This window comes from Condylura cristata, unplaced genomic scaffold, assembly GCF_000260355.1.
Source record: "Condylura cristata isolate star-nosed mole 26May11 unplaced genomic scaffold, ConCri1.0 scaffold00011, whole genome shotgun sequence".
Taxonomy (NCBI): Eukaryota; Metazoa; Chordata; class Mammalia; order Eulipotyphla; family Talpidae; genus Condylura; species Condylura cristata.
This window is the reverse complement of record NW_004567112.1, coordinates 16,705,658-16,723,668: the sequence shown is the minus strand read 5'-3', so window position 1 is coordinate 16,723,668 and position 18,011 is coordinate 16,705,658. Positions and strand designations below refer to the sequence as shown.

General features: G+C 47.7%; 1 protein-coding gene across 2 annotated transcripts in view; it reads left to right on the top strand.

The window, feature by feature from the left end:
* SUFU (suppressor of fused homolog (Drosophila)) overlaps positions 1 to 18,011 on the top strand; it is an 88,955-nt gene that overhangs the window by 44,333 nt on the left and 26,611 nt on the right. The window contains exons 4-8 of one of the 2 annotated variants that reach the window (XM_004680482.2): positions 7,783 to 7,925; positions 8,812 to 8,897; positions 9,165 to 9,237; positions 11,922 to 12,075; positions 14,414 to 14,525. In XM_004680482.2, the coding sequence (XP_004680539.1) occupies positions 7,783 to 7,925; positions 8,812 to 8,897; positions 9,165 to 9,237; positions 11,922 to 12,075; positions 14,414 to 14,525 (568 nt within the window). Of the gene's footprint in view, positions 1 to 7,782; positions 7,926 to 8,811; positions 8,898 to 9,164; positions 9,238 to 11,918; positions 12,076 to 14,413; positions 14,526 to 18,011 lie in introns of both variants that reach the window. The other variant, XM_012723892.1, reaches the window with a different exon arrangement.

Here is an 18,011-nt window from a genome sequence, read left to right as displayed (position 1 = left end):
TCACCTCCGGGGCAGGCGGGAATCAAACTCATGTGGAAGTGGCTTTAGCTTCTCAGTGCTGTGCTTTAACCTGCTGCGCCACCAGGGAGGGCCTGCCACTTTCTTTCTTGAAGGAAAAACAGAGATGCTTATTTTGTTTGCATCTCCCTAGCCTATATAAGTCTCAAGAATACAACTCTCCCTTTCTGCTTCGAAAATAAACACAAAATGACAACAAAGTCAAAAAATTATTCTAGAACCCTCTAGATTTCCAGACTTTAGTGGGACAAGGTGCCCTGCCCACTTTAAACTTTAGGCAAGATGAAGGCTATGCTAACATTGTATGACTTTAGAATGTCCATAGATATAAACGTAGCTTTGTTTTGTTTAAGATTTATTTATTTATGCATACAAGAACTGTGGTACATGCGAGAGGTGTGGGGGGGGGGTGGTGGTGAGAGGACCCACCAAAGACACAGTGGGGAGCAGAACAGGCAGATGTACTGAAACACACTGCTGAGGGGAGCAGTGGGCAGGTCAGGAGAGGTCTGCTGCACCATGTGGGTCAGCTCCCTGGCTGGGGATCAAACTTGCACTGCAGTGGGCACGGAGAGCCTCACAGTGCTGCGCTTTAACCCATTGCACCAGCAAGGAGGGCCCACAAATGTAGCTTTGTTTCAGTGCAAGAGTATATTAGTTCTTCCCACAGACAAATCGGGGTAGCAAGGGCCTCCTTGGTGGCCTAAGGGTTAAGTCTCAGCACTATCACCACTACAGCCTGAGTTTAATCCCCAGCCAGGGAGCTGACCCACATGGTGCAGCAGACCTCTCCTGTCTTGCCTGTTCTGCTCCTCACTCTGTCTCTAGTGAATCTTCCCATTTCATACCCCTGGCCTACACCCCATTTCTTCTGCACATAAAAAAAAGTAATAATAAATAAATAAATAAATAAAATAAAAATTGGAATAGGTATGTGCAGTCATTTTCCAAGGCTGTTGGTCTGTCCAGTGTGTTTACCATTTTGGATTTTAGATGTTTTAAGTTTTAGTCCTAAACTGCAATGCAGTAAGAATTCTGAAAGCGCTATTAAGGAACAGTGTACAATACATAAGAGGACTAAGCAAAAATTTCAAGGGAAAGAAAGGGTATTGTTTTTATGTAACTGACCATAACGTGTTCCAAAAGGAAAAGAAAGAGCAAAGTGAAAGTTTAAAGCTGGTGGCAAGAGGACCAGCCTTAATGGTCTGGTTAATTTAGGAGAAGGTAGGACATTTGTTCAAGAACTGAAAATCTAAGCTGGTCAAAGTGTCCTGGCCCTTTCAGATCTGCCTCTCTGCACTCAGAGTGAGTGGGGCACTGGCTGGTGTGAGAGCTGCAGGAGCTGCTAGAGGAGACGCCTTACATGTCAGAGGGCTCAAGGAGGGGCTCTTCTTCCAGTTCACAAATAATACAAAATACATTTTGAAAGTTAGAAATTCAGAGTCTGAAGATAAAGGGCCTCTGTGACCGTACAACCCAATCTCAGGCCAGTCTCTACAGGGATTCACCAGAGACAGAGTGGGGAACAGATCTACTGAAACGCACTGCTGAGGGCAGTCGTGGGTGGGACAGGAGAGGTCTGCTGCAGCAGGTGTTTCCGTTCCTTGGTGGGGGGTCAAACTCTTGCCTCAGTGGCTGGCAATAGCTTAATAGCACTGAGACTTTAAAGCCCCTGCACACCACAGAGGCCCCTTTCAAAGTCAATGTATAAAATATTTATCTAATTCTTTTTTTTTTTTTTAAAGATTTATTTTATTTGTACCTACAGAACTGGAGTACAGGCCAGAGGCTCAGGGGTGGTGAGAGGCTTCACCAGAGACAGAGTGGGGAGCAGAACAGGCAGATGGACGAAGTACACTGCTGAGGGGAGCAACGGGCGGGTCAGGAAAGGTCTGCTACGCCATGTGGTCACTTCTGGGGCAGGCGGGAATCAAACTCATGCAGAAGTGGCTTTAGTTTCTTAGTGCTGTGCTTTAACCGGCTGCGCCACCAGGGAGGGGCCTATCTAATTCTTTTTTTACTGTTGCCTATGATTTTATATATTGATAGGCTATAATTTTTTTTTTTACATTATTTTGTGCCTTTTTCCATCTCAGTTGTAATTCCTGTGGGCTTTCCACCACCAGGTCAACAGTGTGCCATGACCAGAGTCCAGTGCACTTCCCTCTCCCCCCCATTTTTGATCCCATCCCCCACTCCACCCTCATAAAATGTCTCTTGTATATAGTTGTTCATAATTACTATTATTATTATTATTATTATTTCCCCCTGGTCCTTTATACTCCTGCTATGAGTGAAGCCATCCACTATTTTTCTTTTTCTTTCTGGATTTGGATAACTATAATTTAATCATTCTCCTATGATGCACACTGGATTATTTCCACTTTCCACCACTACAAATAGTGCATTGATACGTGAGCATCCTAGTTCATTCCTTCTGTGAATATACTTGGCTCAAGGGTGAATACTAGGAAGTAGAATGATTGGTCAAAGAGAATATACCCTTTATATTAATAGATTCTGCCATGTGATCCTTCAAAGTGACTGTGCTAGTTTACATGTATCTGGCAACTAAATGGGTTTTCATTGTAGGTTTATTTGGTCTCTTCAGGAAAAAGATGGAATAGAAGCATATACTTGATTTTAAGTTTAAAAGGTTTTCCCAGTGTTTGGGGGAGGGGAGATGGTATCGAAATGTATGCAGGAATTGCAGGTTTAAAACCCCCTTAGCTTCTTTGATTTTAAGAACAAAGAGACTTGGGCTCTCACCCGTGTGTAGACATCTGTGTCTTGAAGGAGAGTGAAAGCAGTAAAGGCAGATTTTGCTCAGTTACATATCTTTGAGCAGGAGATTCTTCCATGCTGGACTGCAAGTATCCAAGCAGCTGAGCTTCTTTGAAGAAAAGTGAAAACACCTACTAGCAAAAGATTCAAGGGTCCTGAAATGTGAAAGACCTGTGTTTCTTACAGAAGGGCTTAGCAGGTGGTGAGGACTAAACAGGCTTTGACGAATGACAGCTGCAGTGCGGCCATGTTCACCCCTACTGAGCTCTTTCGCTGTGCAGTACCTTCTTGGAGAGAATGAGGTTGTTCTGTCATAGCCCTAAGGTGTAAGGGATCTGCGTTTGGGGAACAGCACCTTTGCCAGGCCGGTAAGCCATCCTGAATGGTCTGCATTTCTCAGGAACTTACTTCTAGGTGAGGACCCCCAGTGCTCCTAGCAGTCCACCAGCACCCTACCACCCCAGTCCATTTTTTAGTGCTGAGCTTCTTTGCTTTTAAAGGGATTTTCCTTACACTTCATCATTTGTGTTTACGATTGTGGCTTAGAAGAGAGGGAGGATGCTGAAGAGCCAGAGGCTTTGAGAAAATACATGGGGAAGCAATTTGGAGTCTTCTTTGACTAACTCTCTAATCCTTGGCAATTCCTTTGAATCTGGGCAAAACCTAGAAGGAATATCCTTTGTGTTTCTTTTCCATTTTGTAAGAACAAACTTGTCTCATATTGCTCTTTATTTAATCAAGCGGTTTAGCACATCCATTTCCCTCACAGTGTCTTGCAGCCACATGTAGCCAAATTAATATCCTACAGAACTAATTGAGGGAAGCTCTTTAATGGAATATTCAGATTGAGTTTTCAAGTTGTGAAACTGCATTCAGAACTTTAAAAAGAAGTGGGGGGTGGAGGGAGGGTTGATTCTGCTGCCATTTGACCAATTCTAAAAACGTGACTGCTAGCTATCATTTAAACCAGCCAGCCAGCCAGCTATGAAGAACTTTGCCTTCTGGCCACAAAAGCACATTAACCACAGGTATAAAGAATCAGTTTCCCCCTTAATCTCTTCCCCCCATCCCACCTCCTTTCACTCTTCTTTCCTTTCTTTCAGAAAGGCTTCCATCTTGCCCTCTCTTTGGAGGAGTTTGATTTTGAGCCCGATAGTAGGGCTGTTGTGCAGTCTTGCTCCTGGGGTTTCCTTCTCTACAACCATCTTGTCTGCTGTGCATGTGTGTGAAGAGCAGGGTTGCCAAATTCTGCCGCTCTGAACCAGATGAAGCCTCTAAGCTCCAGCATATCCCACTGTTATCCTCTCTGCAGAGCTTAAGCATTAAAAGGAGAATCATCCAGAACATACATACATATATCTCTCTGTATATACATCTCTCCCCGTGCCTATGATTATTACTTTTTATGTGTGTTCCTTTGTGATGTGCAGATGTCATTGCTATCTCATTGCTCTCGGCTGCCATCCAGAGTTCCCTGGGTGGGTCTTGCCACAAAGCTCTAAACTGAACACTCAGCTTTGGCTTGGGGATGGGGAGTAGTGGCAGGCAGCTTTATTTGGAGCCCTGGAGGAAGGACACTTGCTGTTACCAGGGAATGAGCTGACCTTCCTTTTGTGATGCTGTCAGTTGGAGGTGGAGTCTGCCTGGAGGAGGCTCTGGGTCTTGGTTGCCTGGACAGTGAAGACTGTGTGCCCTCTGGACAGCCGACTGAGTATAACATTTGATAGGTATGTTAAAGGCTCCAGAAATATGTTCTGCGGTGGTGATATCGGCTGTCTTCTGCCCTATGTACGACCTCCTAAACTTTGGAGGCTCTTCATTTCTGGAACTACACCAAGAAACAAATAGTCTAGGCACATACTTTCCCACTCCCCTCCTCTCAGCTTGACTCAGAGCAAGGAGAAAGCACCTGGACAGTGAGTGGGGGAGGCTGAGGAGAGGGATCCAGTCAGGGCAGTAGGCAGACTCGGTGGCCCCAGTTAGGAGTGCTTGGGCTAGGCAGAGGCTCACAGGACTGACTTTGAACTTTATCTCCTCCACTGCTTCGGGACTCCAAGCTTCATCCATGAGAAACCCTACTTTTGGGCTTCCAAGAATAACATTAGGCCTTTCCTCTGGACCACGCATATTCATTCTGACCACTGCAGAGGGAGAGGAGCACTGCTTTCTGAGCCATTGTGCGAAACATCACACAGCTTGGAGACAGTCATTCTCCAGAGTTGGGGTGCATTAAGAACTCTTGAAGAATGTATTTGTTTCTTGGAGTTTCAAAAGCTGTAGTAATTATTCTACAAACAATGGCTGTTTTCTTCTGCTATCCATTTCTCTAGATTTTGCTAACCTATTATATCCAGAACAGTCCAACTTCAAGCCACTGTGACTACAACAGGATATTTAGGAGGTGGGGGTAGGGTGATGGTCACCTGAGGGACCAGTTAGATTTTGCACATCCACTTAGCTCTTCCCCCCAACTTTTAAGAGTTCATTCTAGAGAGTTGTCTGTTAATAGGGAAGGTTAGAGTTACAAAACCTTTCTCTCAGTGAAGTAAGATGTAGAACTATACCTAGCATCTTTGAACTCTTTTCCCACTTTTATGTGTTGTTTCCCCTTTGGTGAATTTTCTAAACAGGCAGCACCGAGGGAGGTTTCTCAGAGTACTCGAAGGCAAAACTCCTAGGAAGAGGGAAGAGAATGGAAAGTGAGCATCAGACGTCGCGTGGGACCTCGCATGGGGCGGCCTCTCTACACACCCAGCAGCCCTTCTGCTGAGTGGTTGGGTGGGGCCTCTGGGATTTACAGCCTGATTTCTTGGTTAAGGATAATTCGAGACATCCAGAAAGAAGGGAGAGGGAGCCAGCTTCTCCAGCCACTGGATGGAACAGTAGGGCCTCGACCGGAGCATTATTAGCATTTGAAAGCCTCTCTGCAGGGGCAGAGAGCTTCCTGGGGTGGGTGCTGGGGCCTGAGTAAGGAGACCCACCGGTGGCTCCACGTGAAATGGGGCTGAGCGTCTGGAGCATAAAGACCACACTGGACCCAAGAATGAGCCCTTTGTGGCTTTGTCCCAGGCTTGAAAACTGTGACCAACCCTCTTTCATTGTTAAGAAAGACTGTTTCTTGGCCACAGCAGAGCTAATAAGTCTAGTCCCCCCACCAGGCAGGGCTGGGGAAGAAAGACACTGCCTCTGGCCAGAAGGTTGTTAGCCTTATGCTCTCAAAACTTTTTTGTGGGATACTTTTCCTTTTTCCTTCCCCCCCCCTCTTATACACACTAGCACCTTTTGCCACATCTCTCTCTCTCTCTTTTTTTTTTTTTTTTAACATTTGTTTGTGTATGCGCACAAGAACTGTGGTACATGCCAGAGGTGCAGGGGATGAGAGGGTTCACCAGAGACAGAGTGGGGAGCAGGACAGGAGGATCTACTGAGACACTGCTGAGGGGAGCAGCTGGCAAGACAGGAGAGGTCTGCTGCGCCATGTGGGTGAGCTCCCTGGCCAGGGATCAAACTTGTGCTGTAGTAGCCATGGATAGTGTCACAGTGCTGCATTTTAACGTGTTGTGCCACCAGGAAGGGCCCTTTTGCCAAATCTTGAGCAGCAACTGGGTCTTTCTGCCTTTCCCATAGGTTTCCTTTCCCAGCTTCCTTACGTGAGCCCCTTCCCAAATTAAGTCTAAAGAATCTTTGAAATTAGTTTAAATAGTTTGTGTTTGCTCAGTACTTATTTTTAAATCATTGTTAATTCTAGTTATTTTTTAAAAATCTTGATTTCTTTCCAGTCTTTCCCCTGCTTCCAGCCTAAGTCCCTGTAAGTTTGAGGTGTATTTCTACAGCCGCCAGCTAGTTGCGGGTGCTGTAGGGACTACCTCTCTTTCTTAAAACCAGAGTGATGGCGCCACCTACTGGCGCTTACTGTTAACTACAGGTTCTGCGGCTTTCCCTATTTTCTGCCAAAGTGATTATAACTCAGGGCAGTATGTAAACTGTATTCCAGCAGAGGGAAAATTACACACACGAGTGAAAAACACGTTCACTAGGCACGCTGTTTGCTGCTTATAAGTGAGCTGAGAAATTGTGGTTGGGGCAGAAGCAAATAAAAATAGGGCCTTGCCAGCTGCAAAGTTAACCAACCTGCCAGAGCAAACAGGGTTTGCCAGAGCTGGCAGGAGACTTTAGCTGATAACAAGACAGAACATTTAATGATATGAATAGGGAAGACTCTCTGCCACCCTCAATTCTCTAGTTCAATCCTGGTGATTTTTTTCAGTATGATATGACTAAACCTTTAACAGCCCTTTAACCCTTATTCATTTCAGCTTCAACAGTGTTAGGTAGATAATATCCATTAGAAATTAATACCATTTGTTTTCACTTAATTATTTTTAAGTTATCAGGTTATCTTCTACTGTATAGTAAGTAACACAAATTTTCCACTTAATTTCGTTATTTAGTGTAGTTACATGACGGTTCCTTTTAAAGTGAGGTTAGGTTTTAAAAAATGAATCACTTTTGGGGGAAAATACCCACAGGTGATGGCATACAAGAAGTGTTTGAGCAGAATGGAAATCCTGTTTAGTTTTATGAGTTGAAAGGCATTCCTTGTCCTCCAGCCTCCCTGTGGACTTCTGGCCAGTGAATCCTCAATAAAGCACTTTATTCTTGGCAGACCTGAACCCTTGAAGCAGTGATGGTGCTGGGGAAGTGAAGCTAAGGCCAAAGTCTCTGGATTTGCCAGGCGAAGCAAACACCCACACCCGTACCTGTTCTTTTCTACTGAAGGCTGGCAGAATTGGCGAGTAGGATCATGTTTGGTTTGGGGTCAATAGCTCCGTCCTAGTAAATGTTCTCTGTCCTCCTTCACAGCGGCTGCCTCAGAAGCCAGGGCGCCTCCCAGCCTGGGCCTCTCAGTTCTCAGGTTGGGTTTCATCCAGTCCTGGATGCAGGGGCTCAAACACTGACAATCTCCTTTCTCTCCCACAGAGAACACCTTCTGCAGTGGGGATCATGTGTCTTGGCATAGCCCTTTGGATAACAGTGAATCGAGAATTCAGCACATGCTGCTAACAGAGGACCCACAGATGCAACCAGTGCAGACGCCCTTTGGGGTAGTTACTTTCCTGCAGGTGAGACTCAGGCTAGACATTGACTCAGGCTTCTCTGCAGGTGAAACCCTAGTAGCATAGGAGGGTTTGGGGAGGGGGGGGAGTAAAGGAAAGGAAGATTCCATTTGGCCTTCTCCCATTTTCTGTTCCCTCTGCTAGTTTGTCAGATTCAGATTTAATGTGCTGAGACTGGAGAAGGAAAAGGGAAGAGGCTATTTGGGTAGCAGATAGTAGCTACAACTGAAATAGAGTATTTCCGTGAACTAGTAAAGACTGAGAGCCGATGCCCAGTCCTCCCAGCAGGAAGGACTTGGACTGGACTTGCCCTCACCTGGAAGGGGTGTGCATGTGCCCCTCACCTGGGCTTGCTTTCCATCAGATGGGGTCCCAGTGAAGGTTCAGTTATGTCTCTTGGTAACTTACATAAAGAGCTCAGCTCCTAATAAGGAAGGAAGCTTCTTTGCAAGCTCTTGGGGCCTTCAGCCATTGTTCTGAGCTTAAAGGATCTCAAAATCTTCACTGTTTACATTCCTCAGGATCTTAGACTGGGTGGGAACATCTCCTTGGCCCTCCTCTTTTTCCAGGGATGTGAGATGGGCAACCATCCTGAGTTGGTTGACTCAGGCCCTGATTTTCTCCCCTGTAGCCTGTGGCTGGACTTTGTGTCAACCAGAGGCCTGACCGCCATAGCAGAGGAAGGGCAGGTCTCAGTGCATTGTGAGCCACTCCACCTCCTAGCCAGGCAGCCATTCCCTCCTAAGGAGACCATCCCACTTTGGACATACCAGCCCCTGAGCACAGATCCTGCCAGTGGTCCCCTGACTTGAGGTGCTTAACATGACCCTGAGAGGCTGGGCTCTTGGGAGGAATGTGCATTAACACACCTGGCGTTGTCTCCTGGCCTCAGATTGTTGGTGTCTGTACTGAGGAGCTCCACGCAGCCCAGCAGTGGAATGGGCAGGGCATCCTGGAGCTGCTGCGAACAGTGCCCGTGTGAGTACCCCTGCCCTATGAGGTGGGGGCTGGGTTACGTGGGGGTGGGGCTCCCTACTTCTCCCATGTGTGGGCTCCCCCTTTCATTGCTTCTAAAGCATTGGTTTTTCACATCAGGGCTTCCTGAGGACTCGCTCCCTGATGGTCCCTGACTACAAACCATTCCCCTGCATTCTAGGCCTGGAGCAGCAAACAGGACAGGCTGTAGATCCAGGCCATCAGCCGCAGGCCCTCATTTACCACCCTGTCCCCTTTCCTTGTCCACAGTGCTGGCGGCCCCTGGCTGATAACTGACATGCGGAGGGGAGAGACCATATTTGAGATCGATCCACACCTGCAAGTATGTCTTGAGTGAGGAAAACCTTTCTAGCACTCTGTGCCTAGGCCTCTTCCAAATAACACTGGCTTTCATCCTGGGAAAACGGAGGAGCTTTATTTGTGAGTGAGTAGAAATATGGCATGATTTGGAACTTGTCCCTGAATTCCACAGAGTACTTAAGAGAGCAAAGATTTCAGGCCAGGAAAACTTATCTTAGACACATGTGCTTTGCATTTAAAAAGGATGAATTTTATGGTATGCAATTCATATATCAGTAAACCTGACTTTAAAAAAAATTAGATAAGTAGTAACTAAAGAAAATCAATATAATGTATAGATATTGTTTGTCCAGTCTTCATCCTCCCACTTCCTCCTCCTTTAAAAAACAAAACAAAACAGACTTTCCTTCAGGGAGCCACCCTGCACAACTACCGTAACCTTGTAACAGACAGACTAGGTGATACTGATGTCACTGCTCTACTATGGGTGAATCTTGATAGGTCTAGTGGTCACATGCCCCTTTCAGATACCAGGTTCCTGTCCCAGGCAGGCTGGCTTCCTTCATGTATAAGGACGTCTCTGTACACACAGGCCTGCAACTGCCCACCACTGTGGCCAGAGTGTGCCAAGTTACACTGTCATCTTTGTTGTTGTTGTTTTTTCCCAAAAGAAGCAGTCTTTTGGCACGCAGGTGAATGTTGAAAGTTACATAGACTGTAACTTCCTTTCTTTTGTACTGCTCATGAAGCAAGAACAGCAGATAGCTCATAACGTGCCTGGCATGTGTCTGCCTCCTACTTCCCAACGCCCCTACCAGTCACATGCTTTCAGCTCCTCACAGTCTGGTAGACCACAGCACGGAGCTGTGTGTCCTCTGGAAGGGAGGAGAGATGGCAGAGAAGTAATAGATGGACACGAAGCCAGCAGTTTCTGGTTTCTTCACTGCAGACCTGTGAGTTCTTGGGCAGAAAACCCTACTCATTCATAGATGATGCTCCTCTATTTTCTTAGCACCTTTAACACTGAAGCTTACAGTTGCTCTCAGGATCCTCTGTTATCTCTACTTTAAATTGACTTCCTTGTAGATTCTGCCTATGCAGGAACCAGGAACTGTGAAGGCTGTGCTTCCCTAATCCCTTTTTCTGCAGCCACACGAGATCCAGCACTGGGCTCTGTGGGTTCTTTGGCCCCTGTCATAAGTGACAAATAATAAGAAAGACCTGGTCCTTTGACCAGGTAGGGTAAGCAACTCATCCTTCCTTAACATGTGGAGAACAGTTGTCTTCCCTAGCCATTAAATGTCCCTGGTTGTCTTTAAAGCCAGCAGATGTGCCTCAGAGAAAGCTCAGCTTTCTTTTCTGGTGATTCTGGACCAAGAGGGGCACTCCTTGTAATTGCTTGTGCTTTCTGGGGCCTGCTTGCGGCCAGTTTATTTTAGGACTGGCTCCTGTTCCTTTGATCCTACCTCAACTCCTAGCCTGCCTGCTATGTTCCTAAGTGAGTTCCTTGACTTACCTGGGTCTTAACTCTTTGTTACTTATAAAGAAAATGCATTGAACTATTGAACCAAAAGGTGTTGTCAGCTCTTAGGGGCCTCAGGGGGCCGATGGAGCTAAAAGGGCTCATGCTCTCCCCTAAGCAAAACAGGGCTCACACACTCTTGCCTCGAGCATGAGGATTGTCATCAGCCTTCCCCTGTCTGCTCTGATCCCCATCTTTGGACAGGCTGATGATTGTATTGGAAAGGAGGAGAGTGTGATTGAAGGGAAGGAGGCATCCAGGGAAGGGCCACCTGCTGACTGGTTTTCAGCTGTAAGGACCTCACATAAGCTTGCCTTATGCTTCCCTAGAAAGGCTCCCAGGCCAGTTTGGTTCCTGTGGAGGCCTTGGTGAGAGTGAGATCGACACGGAGGTTCACTCGGGAGCTCTGTTTGGCTCACATGACTGTTTATGAACAGGATTGCTGAAGCCTTCCTGATGACCTGTAATCCAAAGCCCAGCATCATGGAACTGTTAATCAGAAATCCCAGGGATGTTTGGGTACAACTCTTCCTTGAGGCCATTTGGAGAGTATTTGGAGTTAGCAGTGCCAAGACCTGCACAAAGACAGGGCCTCGGGCCTCTGGTGGGGTCTACAGATGGTCGCTGCCCTCCAGAGTCCTTTGCCAAACAAGTGAGTCCTGTCCTTCTCTGTGGTGGTGCTTTACTGTGCACCCACACCCTCTGCTGTTGGACGAGGAAACTGCAGTGTGGCCTCTCCTGCCTGTGGCAGGCTTCACCCTGGCCTCTGTAGCAGAAGCTGAGGGTTCTTCCTGGATGACCAGGGAGGAAAGGAATAGACTAAGCAGTTCCTGACTATCTGTCATATCGACTCCACAGAACAACGTGGAGTGGGCAAGGTGGGGTCTCTGAAATAAGTGTGATGGTCATTGTACTGGAATGTTGATGACCTAGGGGAAACTTCCCTTTGGGACTTTTAAGTCTTCCTGGCTTCCTTTAATACCTGGCCGCCCTGGAGGAATTCACTAGCTGGCATCAAAGCAGGACAGGATGAAATCAGAGAGCGTGTTCTTCCAGCCCTTGTCCTGTGCACAGAACCTCCAGGGCTCAGTAAATACTAGAAAGGTGGTCACTGGGATGTCAGTGGTGACCTTGAGCCACTGGTTCGCTGAAGGAACTCTGGCTCTTTGGTTCTTTCCAAGCAGGAAAGAGTTGACAAAGGCATTGAGACGGACGGCTCCAACCTGAGTGGTGTCAGTGCCAAGTGCGCCTGGGATGACCTGAGCCGACCCCCGGAGGATGACGAGGACAGCCGCAGCATCTGTATTGGCACACAGCCCCGGCGGCTGTCTGGCAAAGGTAGGAGCGATCACCCTGCCTTCCTCCCCGTTCCTCAGGCCTGGTTTTCAGACTCTCTAGGATGGGTCTCTGACAAAAACACCCCATTCAGTAGTTTATTTCCTGGCATGATTTTAAACAGCAAGTGTGATCTTCCAGCAGGGTGGAATTAGAGGCGCTTTATTGGCCCATTTAGCCTGTGTTTCCTGTGTGTATTTCAAATACACCACCAGCAGCGACCATTGTGTTTTAGATTTGCCCCTTGTAATCTGAGGTCATGGAGGTGAGTGGAAGCCATAGAACAGTTGCAGGAAAAGACCATAGTCCACCCAAGTGCAAGAGAACGAACATTGGCCACCCACGGAATTGACACAGAGCCCAGCTCTGGCCTGAAAGCCCAGACCCAAGGATAACTCTGGCCTCAGGCCTTAAACAAGAGAGACCTAAGTATGAGGCCAGTTTACTTGCAACTTCCCAGCCGCACTGCAGACAGAATGTAAGGGGGGGCCTCCCTGGTACCCTAGGGCTTAAATCTCAGGGTTATCACCTCTACAGACTGAGTTCACTTAGCCAGGGTGCTGACACACATATGGCGCAGCAGACCTCTCCTGTCTGGTTTGCTGCTCCCTTCAGCAGTGTGTTTCAGTAAATTCGCCTGCTCTGATCCCTATTCTGTCTCTGGTGATCTTTGCACCCCATTCACCTCTGGCCTACACCCCAGTTCTTCTACACAAAAATAAATAAAATTTAAATTTTTAAGAAATAAATAAATAAAATGTAAGGGGCTGTAGGCAGAGTGTTTGTACCTACTGCATTCTGGTGGGACTTTGGAAAAGGAGGGTACGATTCTCCTGCCGGAAGCTCACCTTGCTGGTCTTGGCTATAGAAACAGTTGTGGTTTTTAGAACAGGACGTTCCTTATTAATTGCAAAAAAAAAGCAGGCATGTGCATGAGTTTATAGCTTCTTTTTCTATTTCCTTTCTCTATTCTACTTTTTATTTTTTTGAAGAATAGTATAACTGTAAACCTGAATGAAACACCTGTATGTGCGATAGCACTTACAAAAGGCTTTCTCTTTCCATAAAGAACAATTTAAACTTAGTGGAACTTAGTGAAAGTATCTATCCCTCTCTTTCCTGCTTGGTCTAATGTGTTTCAAGACCTTAGGAGGTTCAGACAGAAAGTATACAGTTAATAGAAGCATTCAGTTGCTTTTGACCAAATAAATAACTTAAGGAGGAATTTGTGGTCTTCTTCAAAATTTCAGCCATTATTGGTTGGTTTTTTGTTGTTTTTTTTTTTTTTTTGAGATTTATTTATTTATGCATACAGAACTGGGGTACAGGCCAGAGTTGCAGGAGTGGTGAGGGGACTCACCAGAGACAGAGAGGGTAGCCGAACAGGCAGATCGACGAAGTACACTGCTGAGGGGAGCAGCGGGCGGGTCGAGAGGTCTGCCCGCGCCATGTGGGTCACTTGCACTGAAGTGGCTAGGGCTGCAGCCAGCTTGCGGTGCTGCACCTTAACAGTTGCACCACCAGGGAGGGCCCATTGGTGGGTGTTTTTTAAAAGTAACAAGTGAAGCAGTTAGAAAAGTTAGTAATCATCTCTGTCATCTACTTTTAAGTACACCCTTTGAACAGTCAAAGTTAATTTGCTTTTTTTGTTTGTTTATAGCAGTAGTCTTAGCTCAGATCTCAATATAGGGGGTCCATTTAGTAAAATTCACCTCACACGTGAGCAAAACACCTCGCAAAGAACTAGTGCTACCAACAGACTTCTCCTTCACATTCTGGTTCTTGCCAGACCCTTGGAGTGGCAGGGTTCTCAGGGCCAAGGTGGGAGATCACTCTGATACCCCACTGACCCAGCCCAAGAGAAAGGGTGACAGATCCAGATATCTGTTGCCCATGCAGAACCTAGAAATTTATGTTAAGAGACACCTACCCATTCTTACAATCCTTCTTTGCTTCCACTTCAGTTGACGTGTCCTGGGTGGTCTCTGGCAGTGGCAAAGGCCTTGTCATTCACTGTTTGCAGCCCTATTAAGGATCAGCTTTAGGCCTGTGACAAAGGAAGGGCAGTGGAGTGCACTCTGCTGAAGTCTGGAGGCCGCCCCTTGTCTTCTACAAGCACCATGCTCTTTAGGCCTAAAGATTCTGGAGAGCACATTCCCTCATCTGCCCTGTCTCCTTACCCTGCATGCACTCAGACTTCATGACTGATACCTGGAGTGGAGAATGGCCTTCATTAGGGGTCTTTCCCCTACGCACACCTGTACAGCCAGATTCCAAGGGTAGGGCCACGGGATGCTAGGAGCCCAAAGGGCCATTAAGCACCTTGGTGGTGTCGTTGCAGACACAGAGCAGATCCGGGAGACCCTGAGGAGAGGACTTGAGATCAACAGCAAACCTGTCCTTCCACCAATCAACTCTCAGCGTCAGAACGGCCTCACCCATGACCGGGCCCCGTAAGTTCCTCACACACAGGAGGGGTTAGTACAGTTCCTGACATCAGTGTCCCAGATCTGGGATGGGGTCAGTTTTGTCCTGACAAGCCTGTCCCTGTGGCCTGCATGAGTGAGAACAATGCCCGGAGCCGTTGCTGGATGGGCCTACGGATTCTGTAGTTCACAGATCTGTGGGTCATAGGAAGGGGCCGCAGAGAGGACCTGGTAGACCAGGCATATAAACACCAGTAAATATTTATATGGGTTGTATGAGTAGATGGGAGGCTGAGTTGGGGCAAAATCTGACTTGGGTCCTCCCAGCCTTGTGGGAGCCCATTGTGCTGAGCACAGTTCCCCTTCTTATCTTGGCCTCAGCCAGAGTTGCCCTTCCTTCCTTCCTGGAGCCTGGTCTCCGGCCGATAGCTGCAACCCCAGGGCCTCTCTGTCTGGCCAGCCCCATACTGGATGCCTGGAGCTGAGGCCCTTCTTCCTGCCTTGGTTCTATGGGGCCCAAGGAAGGGGGGAAGTCCTTTTGCAGGCTTCTGCTGCCTGTTCAGGGCCTCCTGTAGCCCTCGGGAGAGACTGGCCACCCAGAGGTCAGAGCCCTTTCCTGTTGACCTCTCTTCCGCTAATGGTGGGCATGGCTAAAGCTGGGCTCCCTCCTCTGCCCTCAGTACTAGCGCAGCTCTAGGGAATAGTTGCTGGCAGTGGATGCATAGGAGCTGGCAGCCCAGAGCAGGAACCATGTCTGCCAGGGAGGAAGTTGCTGTGTCCTGGCCTGAAAGGGAGGCAGACGGTCCTGCAAGACTAGGGTGACCTATCCTTCCTCTCAGAAGTCTAGTACACACTTGCTGTGACAGGCTTAGGACTCGGGGGGCTCAGGGATGTAGGTTCTCCCTTTGGGGGGGGGTGCATGAACCGGAACAACAAATGAATTAATTGGCCTGAACCTGCTGTAGATGCAATTTGTCCAAAATAGTTACTGTGTTGAATTCTAGCTCCAGTTGGCTCACCTCATGATTCCCAGAAGTGGTCATAATTTAATGTACAACAGAAAAAATAAGTCATCACGATCCAGTTGGAGAGAGTCTCTTGGAAGAGGAAGAATGTAAGACATGGATCTTGAAGGACTCCTAGAATTTTAACAAGTTGGGGGCAAGAGCTGAAGAAGCCGGAATGGGGGAGACCTGGCTAGTTAAAGTTGAGATAGTAAACTGTGAGCAGACTGTGGCGTGGGGAGAGTTATACTGGGAAGAAGGCTGCCTCAGTGGCTCCCGTAGTGGGCCTGATGCTGGAACCACGAGGATTGAGTTTGGTAAGAACCTGGAGAGCCCACTGCCACCTCTGAGTGGCTTTCAACTCTGGCCAGTGGGTTTCTCCAGCCACTGGAGTAACTTGAGGCACCATGATCTTCCCCTGGCAGCTTCACAGCATAGTCAGGCTGATCAAAGGCCATGTGAAAACTCTCATGAAGTCTGGACCCTGCCCCACGTATGAACTTGGCATCTTCTGAGCCTTGTTGGTACTGTTGGGAGACTGGCGAGGTATGTGAAGGCTTAAGGACACATCAGACTGTAACACATAAACAGGCTCAGTCCAGATGCCCCTCCCTGCTATGGAACGTGTAGGTTTTAAGCAGAAGGGTAGACTCCTATTGAGATACACCCAGCTTGCTCCTCTTATGTATCTGGCACAGGCCTGCAATCTCATTCCCTTTCTGGGGTATACTTCCAACTCCTGTATCCCCAGGCCTTGCAAAGGGGGCACAAAGCTTTGACTGAGCCCCTTCCCACTGGGCAGTGGGGCATCAAATGTGGCCCAAGGACTGTCTGTAGACTTAAGGCTGAGGCTGTAGCTTTCACCCTGTGGCCCAAATTGGTTGAGATGGGTGAGAACAGATGGGTGAGGTACCAGCTCCAGGATCATCTCCCCTCCTTGTAGTCAGGTCTCTGAAGTGCCAGAATCTGCAGTCTGGAGGAGTCAGAACATCTCTTCTGATGTTCTCAGTGCTGGTTACCAGTGTGTTAGCAATGGTTGAGGAATGGGTTCCTCCTTCTTTTGCCAAGAGCAATTTCCAACACATTCCTCAAGTCTCAAGATTCCAGCTCCCTGTTCTGTTATCTCAGGATTGATGGTGATGGACTCAGTTCAGATTAGCAAGCGCAATTGTAATATCTGTGCTGCCCACTCTGGGACCTGACCCCATTTCAGATAAACCACATGGATTGCACTTGAGAAAGCCAACCCAAAATGTGCTGGCAGCAGTGTTTGCCCTGCTCCCAGAGGGGCGGCAGCGGCACAGCCTTATTGTGTCTGCATGTCTGATTTCTCTTTAGTCAGGCTTTCTGGGCCGCAGTGATCTGATGCATTGGTCTTCATGGGCCTGAATGTGGCCTGAGGAGGCTGCAGTTGAGAAACACTGATAAAGTCTGGCATTAGCAGCTGGGTTCTGGCCTACTTGGGGGGGGTGCTAGGTACTTGTTCTTTTCACACCTCAGAAGCAACTAACACTTATATGTAGTGCTTCCCATGTGCCAGGTAATGTTTTGAGTGCTTTATGCTACATTAATTTAGTTTATCCTCATAGCTACTCTAGGAAATGGATGATTTTATTAGCCTCCTTTTATGAAAAGGAAATTGAGGTACAGAGAGGCAAATAAGTGATTTAGTTAAAGTTAGAAAAGGGTTGTGCTTAGGACAGTCTTTCAACTGTTCACACGTGGTGTGACCTTTCTTCCCCCATCCGTGGAGACTCCATGAGGGTCACACAAGACTGTCTCCGAGGGAGTAATGACCCTCTTTGGTGGACTTCATCTAATTAGTTGGAACATGAACAGAGAGACCTCTCACGTGATACCATGGACAAAGCTAAAGACCCATGTTGGAAGCTTGCTGTGCAAATTTAACTCTTGACGAGGACATGCCCTAGCCTGGTACTTCCAAATCCCACAGATAATGAGCTATGGCATAATTGGCTCATTTACACCAGAATTACCTTTTGACAGAAGGCCCTGTTGTTTTCATATTCAGGAACAAAACCAGCCCTATCTCTGCCCTGCACACACACCCCTCTCCCCAACACACCTTCCCAACACCTCCACCTTAGGTTTAGGGGTGGGTTTTTTTTCTCTTTCTTTCTTGAGGTCACACTTCCTGCTTCCCAGAAAGGCAGGCCCCTCTGGGTAACCTGCTCCGCTCCCACTGCCTTTGCCAGCTCTCCTCCCTGCCGCCTTCCCGGAAGGAGTGTCCTTGGCCCTCTTTGGGGCTGCTTCCAGTGTTTCACAACCCTTGCATTTCAGCCATGAAATTCGTATCTGGCTTTTCCCAAGATGATCAGTTGAGAAAAGCTTGCTGGCGCCTCCCTTTCCACTGCCTGCCTGAATGAGTTCAGAAGCTTAGGAAGCAACTCCTTGGTGCCACTGAAGACAGCCTAGCCTAAGACTGGACTTCTGCTAGTTGGAGGGTCCCAGCGGGGAAGTCACTGGCATCCTTTCTGTCTGCGGTGGC